Source organism: Triturus cristatus, chromosome 2_2 (genome assembly GCF_964204655.1).
Source record: "Triturus cristatus chromosome 2_2, aTriCri1.1, whole genome shotgun sequence".
Classification (NCBI taxonomy): domain Eukaryota; kingdom Metazoa; phylum Chordata; class Amphibia; order Caudata; family Salamandridae; genus Triturus; species Triturus cristatus.
In genome coordinates this window covers 1043519560-1043547545 of record NC_140582.1, presented here as the reverse complement: position 1 = coordinate 1043547545, position 27986 = coordinate 1043519560, and the positions used below count along the sequence as shown (strand labels likewise).

The 27986-nt window shown below is 42.9% G+C and overlaps 1 protein-coding gene across 1 annotated transcript in view; it reads right to left on the bottom strand.

The window, feature by feature from the left end:
• Positions 1 to 27986, bottom strand: part of SLC75A1 (solute carrier family 75 member 1) — a 161992-nt gene that overhangs the window by 51816 nt on the left and 82190 nt on the right. The window contains 4 exon segments of the mRNA XM_085642503.1: positions 4660 to 4768; positions 9682 to 9793; positions 11528 to 11636; positions 18834 to 19022. Of these exon segments, the coding sequence (XP_085498629.1) occupies positions 4660 to 4768; positions 9682 to 9793; positions 11528 to 11636; positions 18834 to 19022 (519 nt within the window).

The following is a 27986-nucleotide window of genomic DNA, read 5'->3' as shown; positions in this document are numbered from 1 at the left end:
CAAACAGGTGCATTTTCAATGGTGCACTGGTCAAAAGGTTCCTGGGCTCTGTTTCCCGTTTTTTATATGGTATGTGGAGAAGAAGGTCTACCTTGATAAACTAATCAACTAATTACTTTTAATATAAATGGAATCTAATTGTTTATTGCTGCTACTTTGATAACTGCCGTTTAATAACTTTTTATCTTAAATGCTGAATTATTTATGTATTTTATGTATATGTATATATTTTATCTGTGCTTTTATGGTCATCGACCGAAATAAAGCTATCAAAGCTATCAAAGCTATCATTTTAAAGAATATTTCACAAGCCGGCAAGATACTCACATCATTCCTAAAATAAAACTAACATTGGATGTGTGTGTATGAATCCCCAGAGGGAACATGGTTTTATAGCTCAGCTAGGGAGCACTGCACCAAAGTGAGGAGGTGGTATGGCTCGAAAGGAAATTCCCTGGCACTGGAATGGCAGTGAGATGCCTGGAATTTCATGCATGGAAACCCAGGCTTAAAGATTACTGGTGGGTGAAGCACTGTAAAGGGGTGGTATGGCATGGGGATATAGCACAGAAGGGGAGCACTGGAGAAAAACACAGAGGAGAGTGAAAGGACAAGGATAAAGAGGATCTCTGGCACAGGAAGGATGCCATACTTTGTTAGGAGCAGGTTATACTGAAATCCTTAATGGGGGTCAAAAGTATAACAAGCATTTACAATGCAATGGTCTCGGCATTGGTAAAGTTAGAGCTATTGGCATTGCTCATGACATTATTTTTGTTTAGGTTTTTTGTTTTTAAAACATTTAAAGAAACGGCATTGTCATGAGCAATGCCAATAGCTCTAACTTTAACAATGCCGAGACCGTTGCATTGTAAATGCTTTTTTTTAGACTGTACACAAACTCCCTGAAGGGGTCTAACACACTGAGCTACCCTACACGTAGTGCAATGTGTAATATGCGAGCGTCTCATGGATTTCCGCAGCAGGCACACGACCCACTGATCTGCCTTACTGAGTAGCCTATGGCGTTCAGCAGCATAGAAGACGGAGATCTGTACAGTAGGCACCTACAACACCCTGCTGGAAGTACTGAAACACGTGGTGTGCATGTGATAGGCTGATCTCATCGGCAGGCTCAGTCCGAGTTTGGAGCGCGAGAGTTACAGCAGATTAGACACAGAAAACGGAAGCAGGCGCCTAACCCGCGGAACTATAGCACCAGCTGATCGTGAACTCGGGTTGCAGTTTGAATAGTTATTTCCTCCTCTCTTTCAAGGGATTACATCGGTGATCCAGTCTGATGGGTCGGACAGCTCTAGTATTAGAAGCCAGAATTGTAAGAGTTCTGAAATGGATATGAAGCTAAATCCCACAACAATGTCAGGGAGTCTCTGACAGGGAGTTAGCCTACATTATTAAAATCGCCCATTGAGACCGTATATGACCCGTGTCACGGCCGTTAAAAGAACATAGGGTTGGTTACAGACAGAGATAAACCTCCTAGAAATGGAGGCTAGAAAATAAAGAGTCCGTCCTTTCGCGCCTACAGTTCTACAGGCTATCTTTGAACCGGTGGCAGATCTGAGGCTTAACTCACCCGCAGCCAGGAAACATGGTATATCCCGCTGATCTATCCACATCCAGAAATAGTGCTAGTTCTCACTGCACATACCTCCCTGTCCCCTCTATCCCGCCTGGAGAGGTGTGAGGATAAACAAACATCACAGGGGAGAGGCCCGCTGCTCCGGCTCCCGGGCCGGGGCCCCCCGCAGCGCTTCTCCTCGCCTCCCATGGCTTTCCCCTACTCATCTTGACTTTATCTCCTGTCGACTGCGGGAGGGGGTGTGGTGGTGGAAGTGGGAGGCCATGAGGCAGCAAGGGGCGTGGCGCATCTGCGTGTGACACAATGACGGGGCACTGGAGCAGGAACCATTTTCGAGGGGGAGGTGTGAGGGGAAGGGCAAGGAAGGGGTGAAGGTACCGAAGATATCGATTTAACCACTGACCGACTTTCTTGTATAAAACGCGCATGCATTGGGAATGTGAAATACAGGTAAATTCTCGTACAGTTAAACAGCTGTGCATAATGAAATCGCCAACGGCTGGAAATCGTGCACTCCTCCTCCAGCTAAATCTTTATCAAGATTCAGTGGACTAGCCGTAGCAGAGCTAAAATTAGCAGGAGTACACGCCCATGGGCTCTGCCCGAGGAAACAATGGGAAGGAGCTCTCCTCAGACAGTTATACTGTCTCAGGCGGCAGACACAAGCACTGTATCACACAGACTGTCACCGTCTCTGAAACAGTCACAAAGGCATTAGCCACTTCAGATACGATAAATATGAATTGTGCGTCAGACTTACCAAACATAGTCAGTGCCATGGTAAGGCTTTAGGTTCAGCGCGTGAAGACCAGCTGCCAATGCGCAAAAAGCGGTCTTCGCAGGAAATGCTGCACCAACACAAAGTTAGGGGCAAGTCAGCACACAAAGGCGTGCTCGTGACTGTAAGCACAGCACGCTCAGCTGTGCCACGGGAAGCCGGTTCTCATGACGGCAGCGTCAGGGGCAGACTCGGGATACGGTAAGCGCCTGGAGCGGTGCGGTCACGGTGGCCGGGGTCAGGCAATCACACTCGGGTTGAGGCTTGCACATGCGCTCAGACAGCATCCTCCGGACTCTGGGCAGCCATCTTGCGGAACCATAAGATTCCGGTGCGAACGAAAACATAAAAATCTTTCTGTAGAACTTTTTCGAGACATACAGAGACGCTGCCCATGATGACGCGGGTCCGTCACCTCAGCGGCCAAGCACAGAGCTCCTGCCGTACAGTAGGAGATCAGGTGAGGGAGCAACGCCGGGACACCACCGCCTTTCTCCGAGGCACAGCAGAAAATGCCTCGGAGAAAGGGAGTGTCCTTTTCGGATTGGGGGGCGTGTTTTGCTGTTGTCTCCTCCCTGAGACTTCTCGCAAAAAACACGCCCCCCGATCCGAAAAGGACGGGGCCTAATCGGAGTGACTGGACCTCTTCTCCAGTGGCTGGCCAGCATTTACGAGGCCAGCCAATGGAGAACAGGAGAGAAGAGGGGCGGGTGCAAGCCCCTCTTCTCAAAGTCACTCCAACTCATTAAATCTCGGAGCGAGACTGCGCAAGCGCAGCCTTTCGCAGCCGAGACCTAAAAAGGGCCTGTATGGTAGCACATCTGGACAACATGCTTTATGGAGGCAGGGATGAGAAACGGTTTCCAGGTGGCACAAAGAAGAATAGATGGCAGAGAGGACTGCCACGTTAGACATAAGTAGCATCAACTGCAGGTGGTTCACGAGACAGCTGTGGGCAGCAGTAGAGATGTTTCTAAGTGTGTGAGGAGTGGTTGGGTTGTCAAGAAGCACATGAAGGGCAACGGTGTGCAAGTGGTACAGAAGCAAGGGCAGCAGACTTGTTGTCAGATGACCCATTAGAAGAAGCAGGTATGAGGAGGCAGTACAGTGATTTGGTAAGTGGCTGATAAGTGTTATGGGACACAGAGGTGGATGCCAAATGACAGAAGTAGGGGAGAGAAAAGATGCTGTAACATGGCATTTATGTGCCATATGGAACATTCATGGTACAAATGAAGATAAGAATGGGCAGGCTCAAAGAGCATTGGTGGGCAAGAAGCAAAGGGAGAAGTCTGATAACCCATGAGGAGCTCTATAATCCATGAATTTTCCCAACAAACAATCTCTTCCTCTGACTTACCATCCTCAATACTACAGCTGCAAATCTTCTTGGAGGGGAGGCAAACCTCTGATCACAGCTGCTCCAACTATACCAGAACCCTACAGCCAGTACCGTCTGCTCCCACAATGCCCTGAGGGTCATCATACCTAGCTGTACAGCTTCAGTAGGGGGCCTCAAGTTGGCATAGTTGTTACCCTTTACTCAAGTGTCTTTTTTTCATGCTTGTGTCCCCTTTGACTTTTTTATAAGACTTGTACTTAGTGGCCGGTAGGAAAAGCCACATAACGTGTGTTAGAGACCCCTACTCAAAGTTTCCTTGACCTAAAGCTATTTTCTTGTCTCGATTTACTTTATTTTAAAAAGCAAATTTCATTAGGGTTTTTCTGAACATACATCGTATTATAGTGATTCAGTCAGCACACTCAGGCAATGACAGCATCAATAATGTACTGCACAGCTAGACCCTTAGTGTATCAAACATTCACGTCCCGCCTCCCTCTACCACCTAACCCCCCCCCCCCATTCCCCCGGAGTCCGTACAACATCTCTAAATTGATACTAAGGTTAATACATCCTGGAACACTGGCGGTTAATGTAAGTTAATAGGCCTGGTATTCAGTGTCACGTTTGGCAGTGTGCAGAGGTGGCAGGAGGCTCACCAGACCATCATTGGGGGCCCAGACCGTCCTCTCATATTTCCAGCTGTTATGATTGTGAAGGCGACGCCATAGGGGTTTTGGAGTCTGAGGTGACAAAACTGTCAACCAGAGCTTCTCAGGTCCTGGCTGTCTCTAGTGTGCCAATACCACGTCTAGCCTCCCTTAGCCTCAATTTACATTACAGATGTTTCACAAAAACAATTATTTTGCTATCTGTAAACCATACAAATATTTGTTAAGTATATAATGGATGATAAATAACACAAGAAAACAATACCCTTTTCACAGCATTGATTTCCGTCCCCGGTTTGATTCTGCGGGCGTAGCCTCCCTGGATGACCGCCATTGTGATTCCAATAAAGAAGAACATCTTGCCTTGCTGCATGCTGCCAATATAAGCAAATCACAGAGTGGATTTCATAACATCGTCTCTTTTCACTTGTGGACATCAACAATAATGTAACATAAATAATTTAGCCAGGAATAAAACAACTCTCAGCATATTCTGATTGAACCCAAATAATATGCCAAAGGCCAAATCAATAATAGCAAATTACCTTGAGCACTGGTTGACTTTTCGTATGGGATTACTCAAACACTAAGGCAAAAGCATGTAACGTATTCGAGGTAGTAAATGTAATCGCAATTTGACAGTGGTTTAAAATAATTAAACTACAATGAGCAAAAGAGCACACTTATGTTGTCTACGAAACAGAACAGAATAGAGAAAGGTTGCATACAAAAGTTCAAATTGTATGATTTTCACTCTTGATATTGTCAAAGGTTTAAAATTATTTTGTATAATACGGTAAACAGAAGACCTATTTCGGTCTAACGCAAATTGAGCACATATACACAGAGAGAGAATAGTGTAAGGAACACTCCTGTGAGCAAACAGCCCACGCTTCTTTATGATGTTTATTTATGGACTATCTATGGTTCAAGATAAATTCCAAGTGACCCAGTACTGAAGATCAATCTCATAAGATGAACACAATCATTTAGACCCTGTTGTGCAGCTTGCTAGGTCAGTAGAGGACCTCCAGCCAAATTCGAGCTCCTGCCAAACGGGCAAGTTTCTGTGGGGGCGCTGGGCAGCGGCTCTTCTGAAGGCATTCAACTTTGCAGAGCAGGCATCATATTTGTTGTATACAAAACCGGGAATGGAAGAGTCCACGGGAAAGTTTCAAGACCTGCACAGACACTTTTCCCAGGAAACTGTGAAACAAACTCAACTGTCTTAAGGTCTGGAGTATTACTTGGTGCCCGATGGCATTCTACATCAATCAACCGTATCTAATCATGCCTAAGTGAATCCCTCATCTGGGAAACCCTAATAAGGGGACGGAGTCCCATCACTCACCAAGGTGACATGCTTCATCATCTGGGATCTCCTTCCGGCTGTAACACCTAGTACAGCCGAGGGCTACAACCCCCCTCACTGTGAGGGAGGAGCACAGGGATGTTTTAAGGATCTCCTAGGATATACTAAAATCCAGAAGGTGATGAGCTGAAGTGTACTACTAAGTGATGGGCGCAGTGCTATGAAAAGAGTGAAAAAGGTGAATTAAAACTGGCTACCAAGAGATTTCTTTTATATTATATATCCCTTGGTGTTAGAGTTAAAAACAGTGCTAAGGCAGTTTTGGAAAAAATAAACTGTAACTGGGGTTGTAGCCCTAGACTGTACCGAGAAAAATGTTGTGGCGGGAGTAGAGTGTCGAAGAGTGGAATGGAGTGGAGTACAGTGTCAGAGTGTAGTGGTGTGCTGTATAGCACAGCGGAGTGGAGTAGAGTGTTGTAGAGTAGAGTGGCGAAGAGCGTGGCAGATGGTTGTGGAGTGGCATAGAGCGTGGCAGATTGTTGTGGAGTGGCATAGAGCAGTGTAGTAAAGTGAAATGGCATAGAGTGGAGTAGTGTTATAGAATGGAGTGGTGCAGAGTAGCATAGACTGGCATGCAGTGTAGTGAAGTGGTGTAGAGTGGAGTAGTAGAGTAGAGTGGAATAGTGTGTTGTAGAATAAAGTCTGGAGTGGCATAGAGGGAGTTGAGTAGAGCGTCGTAGAGTAGAGTTCAATGGAGTAGAGCATCATAAAGTGGAGTGTCAGAGTGCAGTGTCATTGAGTAGAGTAGCCTAGAGTGAAGGGGTGTAAACTACAGTGGTGCAAAGCAGATTGGCGCAGAGTGCATTTGTTTTGAGTAAAGTGGTGTACAGTGCATTGGTGTAGAATGCAGCGACGTAGAGTGAAGTGGTGCAGCGTAGACTACAGTGGCATAGAGTGCAATGGCGTAGATTGGAGTAGAGTGGTGTAGAGTGCAGTAGCTTAGAGTAGATTGTTTCTGAGTAGAGTGAAGTGGTGTAGAGTAGAGTGGCATATAGTGCGGTGGTGTGGAGTGCAGAAGTGCAGAGTAGATTAGACAGGTGTTGAGTGTAGTGGTATAGAGTGCATCGGCGTAGAGTGCAGTAGAGCTGGGTGGTACAGAGTACAGTGCAATAGAGTGCAGTGGCGCAGAGTGTACAAGCATAAAGTGCAATGGTGTACAGTAGAGAATTGCAGAGAAGAATGTTGTAGAGAAGTGGCGTACAGAACAATGGTGCAGATTAGTCTTGTGGCGTAGAGTACAGTGGTGCAGAGTAGTTAGCGTAGAGTAAATTGGTTTTGAGCAAAGTAATGTAGAGTACATTGGCGTAGAGTGGTGCAGAGTGGAGTGGTGTAGAGTAGATTGATTCAGAGTAGAGCAAAGTGACGTAGAGTGGAGTAGTGCAAGGTAGAGTGGAGTGGCAGAGTCTTGGCGCAAAGTGAAGCACTGGTGTGCAGTGTAGTGGTGCACTGAAAAGTAGAGTGGCCAAGACTGGAGTGGTGTAGAGTGCAGTGGCGAAGAGTCCAGTGGTGCACAGTAGAGTAGAGTGTATTGGCATAGAGCAGGGATGTGTAGAGTGGATTGGCATAGAGTGCAGCGGCATAGAATGCATTGGCATACAGCGGTGCAGCAGGATAGAGTGCAGTGGTACAGAGTAGAGTGGCACAGTAGAGTGGCATAGAGTTCAGAGGCGGAGAGTGCAGTGTTGCAGAGTAGAGTGTCGTAGACTGCTGTGGTGTAGACTGCAGCGGTGTAGAGAGCCGTGGCAGAGTACAGTGCAGCAAAGTAAAATAGAGTGGCGTAGTGTTCAGGGGCAGAGAGGCAGTGTTGCTGAGTAGAGTGTCACAGAGTGTAGTGGTTGGAGTGTTGTGGAGTAGCGTGGTGTAGAGTGCATGGCTTACAGTGCAGTGGCGTAGAGTGACACAGGTTAGACTGCACTGGCGTAGAGTAAAGTAGCATTGAGTAGAGTGGAATAGCGCAGAGTGAAATAGAGTGGCGTAGAATGCAGTGGCATAGAATAGATTGTAGGGGCATACAGTGCAGTGGCATACAGTAGAGTGCAGTGATGCAGAGTAGATTAGAGAGGCTTAGAGTGGATTGGCGTACGTTGTATTGCAGAGTGCAGTACAGTGGCGTAGAGTAGAGTGATGCAGAGTAGAGTGCATGGCATAGAGTGCAGTGGCGCACAGTAGAGTGGCATACAGTGCAGATGTGTAGAATGGTGCAGAGTAGTGGAATAGAGAGCAGTGGCATAGAGTACAACAGAGTGGGGTAGAGTGCAGTGACATAGTGGATAGGCATAGAGTGCACTGACGTAGAGTGGAGTGGTACAGCGTAGAGTGCAGAAGAATTGAAAGCATTGTTGCAGAGTAGAGTGGCAGAGTGGTGTGGAGTGGAGTGGAATAGACTGGAGCGGTGTAGAGTGCAGTGGCAAACTGTGCAGTGGTTCATAGTAACGTAGAGTGCATTGGCAAAGAGTAGAGTGATGCACAGTAGAGTAGAGGCGTAGAATGGAACAGTGCACTGAAGAAGAGTGGAATGGCATATTTAGGAGTGGTGCAGAGAAGAGTGAAGTGGCGTAGAGTAGCGTGGAGTGGGGTAAAGTGGAATATGCATGATGTGATAGCGCACCTCTACTACAGACAACACATCTTCAATTAAAATGACTATTACATTTGCATATATATACAATTTTACTGATAAAAGTATACAGCGCACAAGCGATAATGTATGGAAATCGCATCACCTAGTGTATTGATGGGTTTCGATCATATTCAGATATTTGTTTCCACCACACTTTAGAATTACAAAAAAAAAAAAACTTAATTTTTACTTTCCTAATGCGGATATATTCGGAGATGTGAGCGCAGTTAATTTTTATTGTGTGCATTAAAAAAGCCTCGATTGGCACATAAATTCTCTCACTTTAAAGATGGAGAAAGAAAGGTCGTCACTAAGCTGCATCTGAAGACAGAGCCTGGTGTTTGACCTCTGTCCTTGAATACACAGCAAATGTGACAAGATAGGAAGAGACCTGAAGGCCTGTTTACAGAACGGGAGCACTCAGAAGGATACAGTAAACAAGGCCCAGATGGGATGAACTCGATCTGGACAGCCTAAACCAAATAAAGCCAGCAAATGGAAAGCAAGGAAATGTGAGTTACTAACCAGAAAGCCAAAAGGTAAGTAATGGGCATAATGCAATCCCAGGGAAGCTTTCGAATGTCCCCAAGATGTCGTTAGCAAACCAGACAGCTGTGCTATCTGGTAGGCTTCGACCTAAAAAGGAACATAGAGCAGAAAGGAAAAGGAACTAGTGTAAACTAGAGGGCCATGTTAATATCTTGACTAGGGAAAGGTATTCCAGACATAACTGAACCTTAGTATAAACTTAGCAAAGATCATGAAAAGATCGGTTGTTAAAGGAGCTGTAATCACATCAGGGGTAGCTAAAACTCTAAAATGATTTGCAATCAGGATTATGCAAAAATAGAAGTACAGAAGCAAAAGTGGGTATAGGAGAGCACTGTCCTGATAACTGAACCTGTCAGACAGAAAATGGATGCTGGAAGCACTGGGCAAACTTGGAAATCGCTCTAAATAAGCGAGGAACAGAAAATAATAGGAAAGGGAAGGACAGATAAAGGCACATCTGGTATTCAGCTGAAGTAGGAACAAGAAAATCTGAAGACAAACACAGCAGTTGTAGCACCAGACACAGAGAAGGCTTTCTGTGTCTAATGCCACCTATCTTAAGTAATTATGTCCTTCATTTCAACTACTAGAAATTCAGTATGCAGACCATACATTTATTGACATATCTAGAGCCCTATTTTTGAGTTTAAATAAAAGTCTCCATACAACTATGAAAATTATTACAGTTTTAAATATATATATATAATGTAACAACTGCTGTACACTGTAATAAGAGTCCGTACCTGTTAAACTTAAACTTTTGGTGTGTAAGAAAACTGATGTTATATTCCAGGCCAGAAAACAGAAAGAGATAAAGAAAATACACCAAGCCCAGGGTCTTCAGATTCTGAAGGCCTACCAAAAATAAACAAAAAATAGAATTTTAACATGCATACAAAAAATAACAACTTCCTTCGATAAATGTTTCACCTTGTGTTTGAGCAGCTAAACAAGCCTGTAATATGGTAGCTGTTAGCGTTCTGTCACTGCCTCGAAAACCCAAAAAGTGACTCAGTGAGATAACCAATGTCTCCTTTGGTGTACAGAGTTGTAAATCTAGCACTTTTAGGGGTTAGGAAAATTGTTTGTTTGGTTCACTGAGGTGCATGGGCCACTGTCATAAGAAAATGGTGGAATTTATTCTGCACCCTATAACTCGGCCGCAAGGTAGTACAGAGGGTTGCACAGCAACATCAACTTGTTGATTTAGTTTAGAATTAAGTTTCTTTAGCATTGTAAGAAAGGGAAATCACACTATCAACAAAGTATAGGGGAAATCACAATATCAACAAAGCATAAAAAAACAGCATTTCACAAAATATCTCACAGAATGAAATTGAAAAGAAAGGTTTATCCCTTTGATAGCTTGTGGCCCTGATTTTTCATTCCATAAATCAGTGTTACTAGAATCGCACAATCAAAAACGAATAATGGTGTTTCCACGACTGGGCCTCCCCCCCCTTTCATCCAAAACAGCTTTTTGCTCCAGCCTTCTAGCGGGTTTTACCAAACTCTGAGTGGGATTTATATCAGCAGTCACAAAGGGTCCTTAGGCAAGGCTCTGACCGCACACCCAGGAGATCAATGCCTAAGGTGTGCACACCTATAGTGGCAACAATGAACTACACTCCAACTAGACATACCAAAGCCCATATAGTCTCTCAGGAGGTTCTGAACAGACTAGATGACTAGATTCATGTTAGACATACAGTACCAAGCTAGCAACAAACTGCCATCAATTTATAGGCAAGAGCAGTAATCCAAACTGGGCCGGACAGTAGCCCTATCAGGCAATTCGAACTACTATCTGACCTACTATCCTTTTCTGCATCGCCAGTCACAACACTGAGGACTGGGAGATGAATGAGAAGGTCTGCTGGAAAGTGAACCTACCTGGCCCCATCCTACCTTCACATAGATCTTCTCCCAGTCACAGAAGGTGCCATCCAAAATGACAATGAAGCAGCTGCAGTTTCCTTTCTACAGCCACACCCAAACAAAGGGAGGAATATATGCATCTCAAGTGTACTTTCTGTAACGTTGGGTGTCTAACTCCTAAAGAAGAGGTTTTGGTATTTATTTGTTATTTAAAGACACCAATAATAGTAAACTGAATTAACTGAAGGAGTCTGGGTGTTTATTCCCTGAAACTTCCTTATGAACATGTTTCAGAAAATGATACCCAGATTAAAGAAAGCACATTGGTGCCATCATAAAAATAGTAGATGATGCAATGCTGTACAAATGTTGATAACATTAGAGCACATCAAAACAAGTTACAGTTTGAACAAAAAATACTGCTTCAGAGAGACCACTAATTCTGAGGAGGTTACTACTATTGGTGTTCACTAAGGAACTGCTAGCATCTGAGGTAGCGGCCTCAGTCTATACTCAATCAAGCCAACCATGTATTTCTCAATCAACTTGAACCCGATCATCATAAGAAAAGAACACTTAACCCTTATGTATATCATAATGTCCAGCACTTCAAACCCTAAACTCATCTAGGACTCATGATGAACTTCAAGACACAACAAAAAGGCCCAAAACCACAATTATTTAAATGGTGTGAAATAAGCAAATACATACGCTCTGTTGAAGGGGAGTCTTTTCTTCTGGTCATTGCAGAGAACTTAAATAAAGCAACAGGACTCAGCAAATCTACGACTTCATGAAACCGAGACACCACAGAAGGTAACTGCAGAAGAAACATAGAATAAAAGTAGAGCACAGGCTGTGTATAAGGAGAACATGCCAAGTGTTAAACATCCTATGCAGCAGCTTACTTGGAATTTTCCAAAATACATGTGCATCAGTACACCACAAATACCTGCTCGATACACTTTACATGTGTTGTGGGGTTTAATAGGGCCTTTGCACACGAGCGTCCATTTTGAGTAATACGTTTAAAATTTACATCTTTTTAGACGGAGACTTTTACCATGCTTTTGTACGTACATGATAATGTACTCAGAAAGTGTTCTGCTTGCAACGCAGATTACTTCATCTGCATTTTCTCACAACACTGTACATTCTGTTCAAGGGTTTAATTACACGGAGCATGCTACCCACATTTTGTTTGTCCATTAGGAGATAGCTCGGAGTCAGAAGACAAATGATAACATACGTAACATAAATCAGGCACAGTGCAAATGGAACCAGTTTTCAGCACTTCCATGGATTATCCTGGACCTTCGTCCATGACTGATTTCCAGCCTTGTTGACTCATCACTATCCTGAAAAGGACAGAGGCCTTTCCTACACCAAACCGGCTTCGAGATACATCACTCACACAGGTAGATAGGGAGTCAGGCTTTCCAAATGATCTGGCAGACCACATTGAACCTATGCACTCAACAGAATAGGTAGTTTAGGCAGGTAGGAGTATCATTAAGACATTCGTATATTTATATAATCACTGGAACAAATATAATGGTTGAACTATTTATCTTTTTCATCTTTCTTGTAATGCTGGTAATATTGCTTTGTTTCCTTCTGCTAATAATTGCTGCTCGTGTTTTTTAAACGAGAACCCAATTGCTTCAATAAATGTTTGAAATGCCAATTTGTGTAATTCTTGTGTCTCCCTTTGTCCCTTTGGGTAGATCTGTTTCATGATTTCCTGGGGGGTAATTGGAGTGGTCATGTTCTGAGGTTGTAGACACCATCCGGTACCTGGTCAGGTTTAGGGGTCCAGGTGGTGCACTGTGAGCTAGCCAGGAATTGGACCAATGTATTCTGATATGCACAGTCCTTATTTAGAATGAACCGTACGGCACTTGGTACATGGAACCAGCAGTCCTTGTATAGAAACAGTCAATAGCTTTAAAAAAACAAAATTATGTTTAAAAAAAAAAAAATCTATTCTATAGTCATTTTACTACATATATGCTCACATTGGCTATGAAAACTACACCTGCTCTACCAAGCACAGGATGTGTAATATTTCCTGGGAGGGTGGGTTTTGAGGTCTGCACTGAGGAAGTAATTAAGATTACCTAGTATTACCTCCTCATAGAGTCACTCTTGTCACAGTCCTTACTCTTTGAAGATACAAGTTGAAACACTTTAGCCACAGAGTTAAAGGCAACACACACCTTTATTCAAAGTTATGTCTTTCTCCTTCAGAAAAAGTATTGAAACAAACAGAACAACGCTTCTGAAAATTCACCACCATTGCATGAAGATACACCTAAGTGATAGTGCGGCATAGATGTAAGAGGGAATCTTAGGTTGCTGCTCTGCATATTACTGACATTGAGATACCCTGAGCCGCAGCCCAGGAAGCTACATTTCTTCTAGCTGATGTACAAATAATCCCCACAAATGTAGGCAATTTCGCCCTTTTGCAGACTGTCAAAATAGCTGATTTCACACGGCAACTTATTGTAACAGCTGAAGGTTTATGTCCCTTGTCATCTGCATCAAAAGTGCCAAATAGAGAGTAACAAGAACAAAAAGACTGTACGACTCCGATAAACCAGCAACACTATTCTTACATCTAAAAAATGTAACTTGCCCTCTTTCTGGAGTTCACCGACTTGAGCAAAAACCTGAGAAAAATCTCATGTTCCAAATTAAATTTTTAGAATACATTTCTGGTTTGAATAAAGGCCTTTTGCCAGACCCCATTTGGGTATCACAGGGCAGACAGTGGCTACTGTGCCCCAACTGTGGTAGCTGAGGTAGTTTGCCACTGGTGTTCTAGGGTCAATCCTACTATGACCCTGCAAACTGGGCCAACTACAACCCTTTCTGTACTTGAATCTCAGGGTTGGGAAGTAGCGCAGTCACAAGATTTTCACAAGCTCAGACCTCAACAATCAACGAACCCAATAAATTCAGTGTCCAGTACACTGCTTGTGTTTTCAGAAAGGAAAGTCCTTTTTAATCTCATTGCAGTAGTAAATAGTACAAAAGTCAATTCAGTGTACATGGCAGAAATCCGGTTTAATATTTCTCCCTTGTAGCGCTACACCCGCTGATTCCCCCTCGTGCTATATCCCACACGGGTAGCATTTGATAAGCTTCCACAAGAGTGGCCTTTGATAAGCTTGTTCACACAGCAAATACGGAAGAAGCATGAAACAGTTGCATGTGCAGATTCTGGTTCTCCACAAGGCAAATGTGCAATCAGTTCATGTGAATTGTGTGTTCTTATGCCTGATGGCGTAGAGGGTTGGGACAGAGTCTCTCACTCATGACTAGTGCACATCAAGCGGCGTACTCTTCCCCATGTAGGAACACGTCTTCTTATGCTGCCTCGTGATTTAAAATGAGCAGGGATCGGTGACTCTAGTGCCTTCGCACAGGTGCACACCAGACTGCAGCAGCTTCGACCTGCCGGTGAGATGGATGCAGCTTGCTTTGGCTGTTGCCCAAGGACGAAGCACATATGGGTCCCAAACATGCCCATATAATTACTACAGCAGTGGCAGCCGTGTCCCGCCGATACGATCATCAAGCCAGTTGCAGCCACGACTGAGCCACTGTGTTCACAATGGCTTTCTGCTGTTATTGCCAGGAACCAGAGAGACTAGGGCCATGGACATGCTACGCCTTTCCTTCTCAAAGTCTGTCCTCCAGCAGGGTCAAGCAGACTCATTCACACTTTCGGCAGGCAGGCTACTAGGCAGTGTTTAGTTCAGGTTTGTGCTTTCTCACTCATATGGGCAGAACCACATTCAGATAAGCAGGGCGGATTGTCATCAGTACCTGTCGGTTAATACTCACAAATCCTGACAAAACGAGAATCGCTGCCTGCAGAACCAAAATGGGTTGACTTTCTCCTGCTGTATCTTCTGAAGCATCAGCTGTAGAAGGAGACTTGGAGGAAACATATATGTCAGATCCTTCAACCATTGAAATGATAGGGTAACTACCACCCCAGTGTCCTTCCAATGAGTCAGAGTACAGTTTTGGAAGCAGAGGATTCCTTTTGTCGTAAACAGATCCAAACTAGTGTTCCCAAACTGACGACTCAGGATTCCCAGACTCTGAAACACTTACTGATGTAAGTGAAAGTTTGTGGAGGATGGAAGTTTCCTGATGAGTGGGTCTGCTTAGGTTTGCCGACCGCTGCAATGTAAAATGCTGTCAGATATATTTGATTGGCCTCTGCTCACAATCCTAGGTTATGAGTCACCTTGGACAAACTTTGGCATTGTGTTCCCCCTGATGTTTTAAATATATTTGGACCATATGGTTGTCCATTCAGACTAATATTGCATGCCCTTTACCAATAGTGCGAAACACTAAAGGGCCTTTTGGACAGCCATCAATTCTTTCCAATTGGAACTGTGGTTACATTTTTGTCAAAGACCTACAACCCTGAACTATTGGATGTTCCACCTCCCTAGCGAGAAAAGACCCTTTTAACAGGTTTTATTCCAGTCGTCATGAGGCAAATTCTTCCTATATTTGGGGAAACACTGGCACCCTCACCCACAAATCAATATTGGCCAGATCCCAATTCCAATTAACATACTAATGGTTTTAGATGCAGGCGAACCCAAGGAAAGACTGCTTTTGTGGCTGACATGAACCCTTGTACTCAAAGCCATGTCTCCACAGGAGCCCAGTCTCTCACCAGCAATGCTGCTAGGTGATGTTGAAGAGTGATCATTCTAGCTAGGAAAATAATACTCTGCCCAGATCTGCCCTGAATGTTGCAGTGATGAATAGGCAATCTTGAGATGGTATTAGATTCAATTTCCCAGTTAGGAAGAAAGTCGAAGTATTGTAACACTTTCAACAATTATCTGTCATTTTACACCTTAGGTAAAGCAGAAACTAAATGCATCAAAGTAAGGAAATAATTAAATTCCTTTAAATTGTAACAAGGGCTAAGAAAGCCAATACCATCATGAAGGTTCTGGGAGCTAAAGACAATCTGAATCGTAGGACTGTTCACTGGGAGTTATTGTTACCCTCTGCAAAACAAAGAGACCTCCGATGTAACGGCAGGTGTAGATACACATCTTGCAAGTCCATAGTGGTCTCCCCAAGGAATGAACAAAGAAATTTGTGTCGGAAATGATAGTGTCTATAACTGTGTTGTCAGGACAAATTAGTTTAACTATTGTTTCTTGAACTTTTGAAGATCTTAAAAAGGATACAGTACACCCCCCAAGACTCACTTTTCGGGAGAGAATTGTAATATTGCTCACTTTCCATCAACAATGAGACTTCTCTGAGCTACGAAAATGAGGTTCTGGAGGTGTTGAACAAAATAGATCTTGACAGGTTCTCCTACCACAGAAAACACCCACTGACCTTGTATTTGCTTTGCACACTAATCTGAAAATTTCTGAAGTCTTCCTTCTACCAGTCCTTCCTGTATCCTGGCCTTGTCATGGTTCTGGACGTTAAAATGGAATATTGAAATTAGGCAGTTAGGAGTTTTTAAAATAGGCAATCTCCTACCACAGGCCCACCCATGAAAGGGCCATCCTTCTGAGATAATCTGCATGAATCCAGAGTGATAACTTTGTCGCTTTAATAGAGAGAAATGTGATATTGAAGAGGTTCCCCTAAAGGTTGCAAACATTTTCTTTTCTCCTCAGATCATTTGATCAGGTTTCTGAGGACCAAAGATGTTTTCCCCTAGGAAAGCAAGATGCAAAATGAGTGTTTTGTTTGTTATCCAGTTTCCATGGTCTTACGAGGTATATCTAAAACCTGAAATATTAGCCCTAGATGATGTGGAGGTTGCACACAAACTGACAAAGGTATTGGATTGTACAGTAGCATCTGTATGTCGCTTACTACCCCTATGTGGGGCACTGAAGCTCTTATCCACAGACTCCTTTGAGCCTATGTGTGCAGTAATTCCATGCTGTACTTGATGACCACTAAGGTGAGGTTATCGTTTTACGGTACGCCGTGCTTGGCGGTGTGGTGGATGAGGAAGTGTGTAAGATAGACATACACGTTTTTATAGTTTGTGAAATTATAGTAGCTCTGATTAGCTCTGCAGGTCCCTGTATTTTGTTGTTAGTTATTTTTCCTTTTATGATTTCCACCCAATTTCCTATGCTAGCTATGGCAGGAGTTCATCTACTCACAGCATCTAATGGATCCGGTGGAGGTAACAGGTGCAGAGAAAGGCTGAGGGGAATCTGACAGCTGCCCATTTAGACTATGTCACAGTCTTCAGTTATATGATTGACATTATGGGACATCAAGTAAGGAGATTTAGCAACCTGAATGTGTTATATTTATTCTTTTTATCATTGACAATATAAGGCGTCGGTGCTCAGAGTATCAGACTATTCAGGACCTGCAGGGTGGACTATGTTCAAAGTCTTCTAGTGACCTGCAACATGTGGCAGATTTCTCAGGTCTTCGCAGGCCTGTCTGGTTACTATTGAGTGGTTAGCTGAGCGGGCTAGTATGGTCTGTTCCTGTATAACCCAGTTTCCAGGCAAGGTTCCATGCAAAATCTAGACAAGAAACATGATTTGGCTGGGCATATCAGACCTGCTGTGGACCCTAGCATGATCCGTGGTATCTAGGTTCGTTGAGAAAGATTAGTCAAGAAATAGCTGGTGAAACATTAGATTTGTTTGGTAAGATCACTAAAAGGAGTCACACTGCAGCATATTTTAAAATACATCTGCATCGGACAAGACTACCATTAAACATGAGATTCCACAGGGCAGCTCACTGAAGGATTTATAATGGAAAAGACCACTGGTGAACACTTTAATGCGATTTGGAAGATCAAGAACTGATCATAATGTTGAACAGACAATGGTCTGACTGGAGTGGATCTGCAACATATTTGCACTAGATCAGAGCAATGGTATGTAGACAGTGGATTAAATTGGGCAGATCGAGCAAGTATTTGCACTGATTAATACCTATGGTAAAATCTGACTGGGGTTATGTAGATCTGCAATAAATCTGTACATGCAAGACTTACTTATGGGAGGCCCTACATTTGCCTGAATTGATTGACAAAGAATTTGCACTGGGTGAGATGTGTGATAGGCAGGGACCATATTACTGCAATATTGCCAAGAATCAAGATTGGGTGATATTACTATATTTAGCTGGCAGAATAAATATATTACTCTCACAGGGATCACAGGGAAATCCTAGAAAACACTGGTCTTGGCTGTGCAGATTGGGAAAAAGCGCAAACCAAAAGGGTCTGGCTTGTAGTTGGGGTGCTAGGTACAAGACCTCTAAAAATTAAACTGCTAAAAATTGTAGTGCTTACGCTATGGGGAGCTTAAAAGACACTCAAACTCCTCTTTCTCCCAAACAAATCGGGAGAACAACTTTAATGTCGTAAAACATTTCTCTTGACTATATTTCAAAAAGGACAGCTTTGCAGTCATGGATAGCAAGTTATGTTACGTTGTAGGTTTTTGAATGGGATACATTTTCTGCCGCACACCTTCATCAATGTACATCAGACTGAATGGCTTTTGCCCACTATTGGCAGGTAAATATTTTCCTATCTGATGCATGGTAAAGGAGGCCTCAGCAGATGCCCTTGTTGGAGCATTGAAATGAAATGGCAAACACGTGCAAATAAAACTAAATGCTAATAAAAGCCTTGACTGAGCTCTTAAAGTTTGAGAAAGGACCACTACATATTCCTTCAATCACATATTTATCCTTTAGGTTTTGTTATGTCACAAGGAACTAAAGGCTCACTTCTTCAATAATTCCCAACCAGTCACCAACAATGTCCTCCTAGTGCTCCCTCCTCTATATTGAACACAATCCTAAATAATTTCCTAACTATCCTGATATAACCCAGAATAGTACATGCTCTCTGTGCGTAATAGTCCATTGTGCCCTAACTGGCTTTTGTGCTTAAGTACATACAAATAAATACATGCATAATTGTTATGGCTGCAGAAACAGTATCAGTTCTTACCCTGTTTTCTTTAGGAAGCGTCTCTGGAAGTAAAAGAAAAATGAACAACAGGTCGATGATAGCCAAGAGCAGAGCGAGTAGTGCTGGTCGCACATAGAAAGTTTCTCCGCTGGCTGTGTCCATAGCAAAGTAAGCTCCAATCATAGGCCCCATGGTGAACCCAAGAGAGAAAGCAATGCCGATCATCGCCTGTAATACAAAGCACAAGAGCATTAAACGGTGAACACACCAGGCCCATTTCTAATCCAATTTCCAACACATGGCAGATAGCGGACGGCATTCAGAAGCAATTGTTCTACCAAATTAACTTACCATTTTGACCAGGCCAAAGCAAAAATTGTTGGTACAAAACAGAAAAGTACACTCAGAGGCCCCTTCCACCAGTCAGTGGGGACATATCTAATACTTTCCTGGGCTAACCCAGCGCCCCCTGCTATTAGTGCGCTCAGAGACTGCCTAGAATTACCTTGTCATAGCACTGCCCTATTTTGAGACAAGTATTATGGAAATTATTTGGGAAGAAAGCTAGGGCCATTTATGCCAAGAATGCTAAAAATAAATCTTATCTCTCCTATTTAAAACTATATTAAAAAGAATGTGTAGTTTGTGTAATATTTATGACGAAATGTTATAAAATAGGGTTAAAATTGAAAACTTAAGACAGCAGCAATCCCTGAATTTTTTATTTGTCATTTGGATATGTGTCTGAAATCCTGGGCCAACCACCTGGTGTTCCACTAACAGATGGCTGATTATAGTAGGTTTAGATCTCTGATCAAAGTGAAAGTGTCCCAAGACAGCCGATTTAAAGGATTCTAAGGGGAAAAATTAAAAGTTATGCATTGATGTTATTAGAATCAAGGTTGCTATCTTCATGCCCTGGTTTTGTTAAAAACTTTATTGTAAATATAAGCTAGGCACAATTGAATCAGACAGTACATATAAACATTATATCCAGACATCTGTGGTTTTTTGGCAATTGGCATAGTGATATCGTATATACCGTAACAGTGGACAACTTCCCATCCATTAAGTTCCCACCTCCCCGTCATTTTCATCTTCAGACTCCCCCTCCGCCCGTATCTCAGGAGGTTCGCAGATGTATCCCCTGAATCTATTCCAGGTCCCCCAGACCCTGCTCCACTTCTTAGGACATCCTCGATTGATGAAAACTGCTTTTTCGTCCACCATGGCAGTATCTAGATCCCCACACCATGCAGTGAGTGTTGGCGACTCTCCCGCACCCCACTTTTGTGTGATGTTGCGTTTCGCTATCATTATCCCCAGTGTGGCCCACTCCTGTGCCGGGCGCGTACGATCGTTTGGCTCCCACACGTTTAGCAAGCATCTCCTGGGTTCCGGCTTTAATGACACCTCCGCCATCTGCGATATGGTCCTCATTACTTTTACCCAGTATTCCCTGATCTTTGAACACCCCCCACACTGTATGAAAGAATGTACCCTCCTCCCCACATCGTCTCAGGCAGTACGGGTGCGATGCTGACCCTATTTTGTGAAGAGTGTGTCTTGTATAATAGGTTCTATGTAGAATTTTAAGCTGTACTAATTTAAGTCTAGAGGGTATTCCCACCTCCCGCGGGTAGGCCAGTGCCTCACTCATGCCCTGGTTTTGAAGATTCCACATCTGTCTGGAGTCAGGCCTTGTTTCAGAAGGGGGGGGGGGCTCCTTATGGAGAACTTTGCATTTGGAGGAATGCAGCTTCTGATAACTGATGAAAATCTCCTTAGGACCTGGTCAAATGTACAATGCACTGCCTTGACCATTGAGCACATACCTAAAACCACATAATAGATTGCCTGTCATAGATTGATCGTTTTTCTTACCCTTTATTTATGTCCCTGTTTGAGTGTCGGATGGCAAAGAACAATGTCGAAATGCTCTCACTTTTAGATAGTACCTGCGTGGGTTGGATCCACAGCATCCACTATATCTCTACCTCCAAACTTCATTTTGCAGAAATCGTATGCATCTCGGAGTCCAGATCCATTACAGAAGCCTTCTAGTCTGTTTCTTGCTCAACTGGCGTTGTTGCATGGCTGGTACTCCAGGGTACCAGCCTGTCCCAGCATTACCATGAACCTGCTAGTATGAGCTGTAACTGAGGGCTGAAGCCCCTCCACACTGTAATAGACTTCCGCTTTCACACCCACTTGGACCACCATCTTCAAAACACTGTAGTGCAATGCAGGTGGCTTGCCACTCATTCTTGTTTTTCTGGTCCTTGCAAGTATTTCAAAATGCCCCACAGGGGACCCTACATTTCACCTACGCCGGTCGTCCAATGGCTTAAATCCTAGGCATGGGGTCCCAGAGTGGCACGCTCTCTCTGAAGAACCCATAACAGCCATATCTGTCACTATTCCTTGCAGGCTTTGCCGTTCAAAAACAGATGTATTATGCCTTACACAATGCCTTGTACAAAACAAATCGTTTGCACCGGACCGGCAAGTCTTGCCTTAATTCTTTGTCGTTTTTATTATATTGCATTTAGATGGTTTTCACAATACATAAACAAAACATCAAAAATTATAAAAGGAGAAATCATTCACAAAAGACCTATATAAAAATCAAACACCAACAAGGTGGCTTCCTTGGTTTTTATGGCCAGTTCTTCAGGGGAAGACCTGGTCAGGTACGGAAAAGTGGACAGACACAGCTTGAAGGCCTGAAGTCTACGGAGGATATTAGAGAGTGATCTTATGGGACGTGGTCGTAAATTGGTTTGAAGTCGTTGAAGAATGTTATTTTGTGTTTGTCACAAAAATCTTGAGACCTTGTTCAAGAATGCTTTTCATGAACAAGCACCTGGTGCTGTGCCCACCTGCTCAACCCTTGAATGGAGGGACTGTGCTCTTATAATTATGTTCAAAGAGGGTTTGTAAACAAGATGACCAATGCTTTAACCCCTTTGACGCGCATGACGGAACGGTTCCGTCATGCACGTCGGTTGGGCTGTGCTTATGACGGAACCGTTCCGTCATGGCCCCGCCCGCGCTCAGAACCTTCAGCGTGGCGCGGAAATCCGCGCCGCGCTGAAGGGGTTAAATGTGCTTTTATTTCCACGCAGCCTTGGGGACCGCCACCTCCCCAGGCCTTTATAGTTAGGCTGATGTGACATCCTCAGCAGTGCATTGCGGGGGTGCGAGTTATAGTTCGCTCAGCTAACTAGAACTGCTGAATTTCTCGGGTTTTGTACAAGTGAAATGTCAGACTAACTATAGTGTTCCTGAAACCTGTGGTTTTTTCAGTGAATTTCTAAGGTTTTTTTTAATGCTAATTTCTAATTATAACGTCCTTGAAACCTGTGTTTTCTTCAGTGAATTTCTAAGGATTTTTCAAGGCTAATTTCTAACTATAACGTCCCTGAAACCTGTGTTTTTTCCAGTGAACACACATATATATAGATATATATATATATATATATATATACACACACACACACATATATACATACATACACACAATCTCAATATTTATTTTGAGAGGCACTAATATAATTATGTTCAATTCATGTCCAAATCTTCAGTTATCTTGCCCACCTCACCTAATGTAATGGTGCTATTTTATAATTTTGAGGATGCAGTGGTTATATTCTACTTCCTAGTGTCCTCTGCGAATATTTTTGATGCCTCTTTTTCTCTTGTGTGTGACCACAAGATGATATGTGGATGTGATACAAGCAATGGAATAAATAATAAATAGCACAAATAAATTACATGAAAGTGAAAATTTACATTCCATTCAGTATTTATCTAACTAAAATTATACACAACCTATCACTACTTATGCTTCTGTGTCTAACCCAGAAACCTGGTTGTGGTGCATACAACAGGTTGAAATTAAAGATCTGGGGCGGAGCCAGCTGTGTTTTAAGATAGGTGCCTTACTAAGGGGCTGAATGCAGTTCCTTTTCTAAGGCTTTGTAAGGGTGCTAGAACTAGGATTCCTTCTGGCTCTGAAGAGGCTTGGGAGGCTAATGTGATGGCACGCCTTGTGTTCTCTTCTTTACTGAAGCCTGGGCTCCAGGACTTATCTCCTCTGGTGTGCCTGGCCTACTCTGCAACAGGATATGTGGTAAATTACACCCTTCTATGTGAACAGTAGAGATTCCATCATGGCAGGTGAGCTATTTACAGAGGTGACCCTAAGCAAGTAGGGCTGTGACCAAGCCTGCAGAAGTAACATAAATGGGAGGGGTTCCTTAGCACCTGCTGCAGTGTGATGAAGAGAAAGCAGAGGCGGTATCCATCCAGGGGGTGCAGGAAGGCTATTGTAAGATGAGAATGCAACGTAGAGAGAAGAGACAAGCTGCAACTTAATCACTTTTTGTCTCAGGCTAGCATTTTATTCTTAAATTATACACAGATAAACAGAAAGGTGAAGGAGAACCGTGACTTCCTAAAAGATTAAACTTCAAAGGAAGCAAATAGGACCACGAAGAGCCAAAATCTGCTGAAACAGTACAGCCCTGGGGGAACGATTGATGACCTATAGAAACCTATCCAGCAGAAAAAAGAGAACATTGTCTCTGGAGGCTGTGAATGCTCAGTTTAAGAGCCATATCACAAAGAACGAGCAAAATATGAGTGACCTTGGCAAGCTGAATTTCTGTATTGTAAACAGGGAACACCGAGTTTCAGGCAAGGATGCTGAAGTTTACATCAGGAGTGAACACTTCCCTCACACACTTGGAAACCAAGGTTAAGTCTCTCAAGAACGCAGCAAGGAGCACCTATCTCAACATGCTAGGAGCACCTTGTTTGCTGTGGACAGTGACATGCAAGTTAATATACAGAGCTTTCTACAAGTACAATAGTTGTGGTCTAATTTGTCTGATCTCACTGAATTAATGAGTCATCAGGCTCCCCACTAAGGGTGGTTCAGACACAGTCAGTTAGGGGCAGGCATGGTACTGGTGGAGTTGTCTGATGCTAGACAAAGAGAACGGATTACCACAGCAGCAGCCAGCAAATCTGACCTACATGTTTGGAATGATGCGTCAGGCATTCCCAAACCTTTAACTGGCAATTTTACAGAACAGGCAGGAGCTACAGACAATAAAAAAAGGATTTTGAAAGAATTCGAAACCCCCCCAAAAGACTGAGCACAAGAGGAGTAGGAGAGTTTTTCCTCAACTGGTGGCGCCCAGGAGTTCCAGAAGTCATGCAATGAAGACAATGAAAAGGAGGCCTGAGAATGACCGCAGTGATGTCACTCTTCCTGTTCTTTTGAGAAAACTTGCTTGTCCAACGGATTTGTCCGATGTTAGACCTCACCTTTAGGAAGAAGGTGGTGTCTGCAAGATGTTTACATATGTGACTTGAGGAAGTGTATGTTGTGGTTCTTTTAAGAGCTACTTATTAACCTTTAATCTTACTGGGTTCCCCTTCCCAAACTTGTGAATGTTTTTTGAGAACCCATCGACAAATGTTTGAGTATTTTTGTTTCAAGCATGTATCCTAGAAGGAAGGCTCAACGAAGGACAACACGTGCATGGTTGCATTTGTGTAATTCAATGCAAATATATACCCAATAACCTAAGGGAATACAACCTTCAATTTTCACCTTCATTAACTTGCCATTTAGCATTTGCAGGAGTTTCTTTTCTAACCCAAGTGCCTATCCCTATATGTAGCCATAAAGAAGATGGAGTAGAAAAAAGAGCCTGATAAGACTATTAAAGGAAGACAAAGAGAGGTAGTTAAAGACAGAGAAAGAGGGCGACAGAATGCATAGAAAGACAGGAAGTGGAGAGAGGAATAAAAAGGGGAATAGAGAAAGAGAAAATGGAAGTCAAGTTAAAACCTAGGACAGAGTTCCAGCTTCCCTTAGCAAACATGGCTACAGGGAGCCTCATCCAAGAAGCAGGAGGTCCCCCTGCAATCTCATCAACTCTAGCCTTTCAGGTGAACTGCTGATCAGCGCAGAATCTGGAGTGAAGGTATAAGGCCTATTGAGCTTCAGATACATATACAATCTTACTTTCAATGATATGAGTATTCCCAAATTCTCTATTAGATAGGATACCTGTAACAGCAGAGCTCATTGGTCTCCAGATCCATGGATAGTTCTTCCAGTCCAGATTTTAGTTTTCATTCCAGTACTTGTAGTTCTGTTTAAGAAATCAGTCTTTTTGTGCTGTGTTCCCTACCTTTTTGTGAACTGGGCAACTGGCATTTTCAAACTCTGAAGTGGCTATAACTTGCGACTGAACAAAAATAGTTTCCCTTATGTGTCAAAATACACTACTATTTGAAATATTAGTTTACACTGAACCAAAACAAGTACTTACGAAAATCTGCGATTACAGACTTTGTGTATAGATTGTACTTAAAAGGTTTTAAATAAAATGCATTTTAAATTAATTATCATTTAAAGCTGATCACTAGGCCTAATGAATGTGGACTAAATAATTATCAAATCACAATTGGTATTGACACTTAGTGTTTAAGGAGAAAAACTTGTTCTGGTTCAGTGTAAACTGATATTTCAAATAGTAGTGTATTTTGACACATAAGGGAAACTATTTTTGTTCAGTATTCCTTTTGGTCCCACCAGGGTAACTCTCTCATTGTGTTGGGCTAAGTCTTGCTAAACAGGCCTTGGACAGATACTCCATTTAAATGGATAGCAGTGTTTTTGTCCCATCAATGTCACTTCGGAAAAAACGGTTTGTGCGCTGGCCTCTGTGCAGATGTACAGAGTGCATGGTACGAGTATCAGAGATAGGGACACTCAGAACATAAATCCTCTGACTTTTTTCTGAAGCCTGGGCTCCTGGACATACTGCCAACATGTAAAATGCATTAAAACCTTCCTTTCGTAACCTTTTAATAGAAAAGTGCTATAAAATCTAAATGTATAGCATGTGTGTAATCTTGGCTGAAAACACCGGTACTAAAGTCAGATTCTTATTATCTCTAACACTTCTACTAGTTTGGGAAAAGGAAACACATTGTGCCAGAGGTCAGCTGAATGTTTCCACAATCGTATATGGTTTCACACCTAATTCACATCTTTTGAGCGTTGCCTTCTAGCTGCTGCTTGAAAAGGCTGGTCATGCAATAGTTGGGATACAAGAAGGGGAATGCCAGGGATGTGTCACACAGGGCATTTGATTTGAATAGTCTTCAGAAGAGCATCTCCTTTGAGATTAGGAGTCCTCTGGTGTATCTAGATATAAGAACCTACAGGAATCCTGGACAAAGAGCGGAATGTGAAGGAGATTTATTCTGAATCTTTTCAGGGGTGGAGCTAGGAGAGAGGGGAGAGCTCTGAAGACCGGGAAACTGAACACCTAGGAATTGTATTAGAATTGGCTAGGCCTCTTCACTCAACAGTTTGATTTACGCTTAAAGGTACCCTGCTACCAAACTACAAAGGGAAATTGTGCCTGGACAGAAATGGAGAGTACTATGCCCTGCAAACTTCTCTATGGTGAATAACTCTGTTTGGCTATCTTACAAATAGAGACATTACATCCAGCTCTGACTTGGAATCTTTCCTCTTGTATTTTCTATTTGCTGCCGACATTGCTGAAGGGGTTCTGATCCTGACAGAAAGGCCTGCCAGCTCCTATGGAGCTTCCATCCTATTTCTCAAGAGCGCAGTGGATTCTGTGACAGAGAAATCTGCTCTGTCTCAAAAAAATATAGTGCTACATTTAAAAATGGAAATTTCTCCTGCATGCCTGTGGCTCGAAAGTTCAGAAGGTCCAAATACAGCAGCAGCTGCTGCCTTCCTGGAAGAATGTTAGTAGGCCAGTATTTAAGAGTACATAGTATAGTAGCTGGTGTTATGAACTGGAAGGTTACATTCCTACTGGTATCATGTGAGCGGAGTAAGACAGCAGAAGCTCTATTAGAAGGTTGTGTTAAGCAAATGTTCTGCCAAACATGTTCTACTTGTTTAGACTTATAAAGCAAATTACTCATGAGATCTTTCTCCCCTGCTCTGCTAGAATGTGTTAGATATGGCAATAGCGTTTGTTCGACTTTGGTATTCCACCTTAGTTCAATTCACCCTCCGCCGGATATAAAAAACTGCTTCTCCCCTGATATCCACATCTTTTGAATAGCTTTATGATGTCCTGTGGGAAAGGAAAGAATAAGCGTAGAACTTTAGTAACAAGGGACGGCAGAATCGAATCAACTAAAACATTTTCTTATCTTGGAATTTTATTGGAGGACCGGGGTTCCTGGGGACCAGCCGTTAAGAGAAGAATGCTCCTATTTAAAAAGGGCAACTGCGGCACTGATGCTTTTCTCAAGGAAAATGGGGAAAAGGCCCCCGGGAATACTACTGAAAATATATCAAGCAAAATTTATTAGTGTAGCCACATATGGCGCAGGGATTTGGGGTTTCCAAGACGTTGCACCAATCCAAGTGGTTGAAAATGATTTTTTAAGGTTCATTCTTGCCGTTCCCCGGAGTTCTTCCATTTTTAATTGTCAAAATGAGCTGGGAATCAGCCCTATTTCCGACTTGATTAAAATCCAACCAGTCTTACTTTGGTATAGGATTTGGACCTCTCCTAGTTTAGGTTTGAACCGTGAGATCATAATGGACTCCATGGGATTAGATCAGGCCAAAAAAATCCCTTGGTTAAACTATATAAGTAATTTATCTCACGACTTATGCAGACCTGATTTTTTTCTAACCCAGACACTATGTGCACTTTATCGAGAAAGGAGCTTAAATACCTATGTTTACAGCACTTTGGGTCCCTTAGATTAATGGTGGAGATAAGTAAATACTCTGTGATCCAGCATCAACTGAGCCTAGTTATTCCATCCAGCTCTATTTAGTATGCTGTCTACAAGAATTTGACAGATATATATTGACTAGGCTCAGATTTGATTGCTCCCATCGTCTCGTCTCTTTTCCTTTTGTAAATGACAGGTCCAGGAAACTCTGCGCATGTCCTTGTGACAACACTGCTTCTCAATCTACAATGCATGTTGTTTTATTCTGTAAATTTCATGTTAAAGAAAGAGCTAGATGGATTAAGCCTATTTTAAAGCAGGCTGGCAGCAATGTCGTCCAGCATTTCTCTTTTTAAAATTATTGGACAATGTATACTGTATTGGAGCTATGACTTGGCTTTTGAAGAGTATAATGAGGAAAAGAAA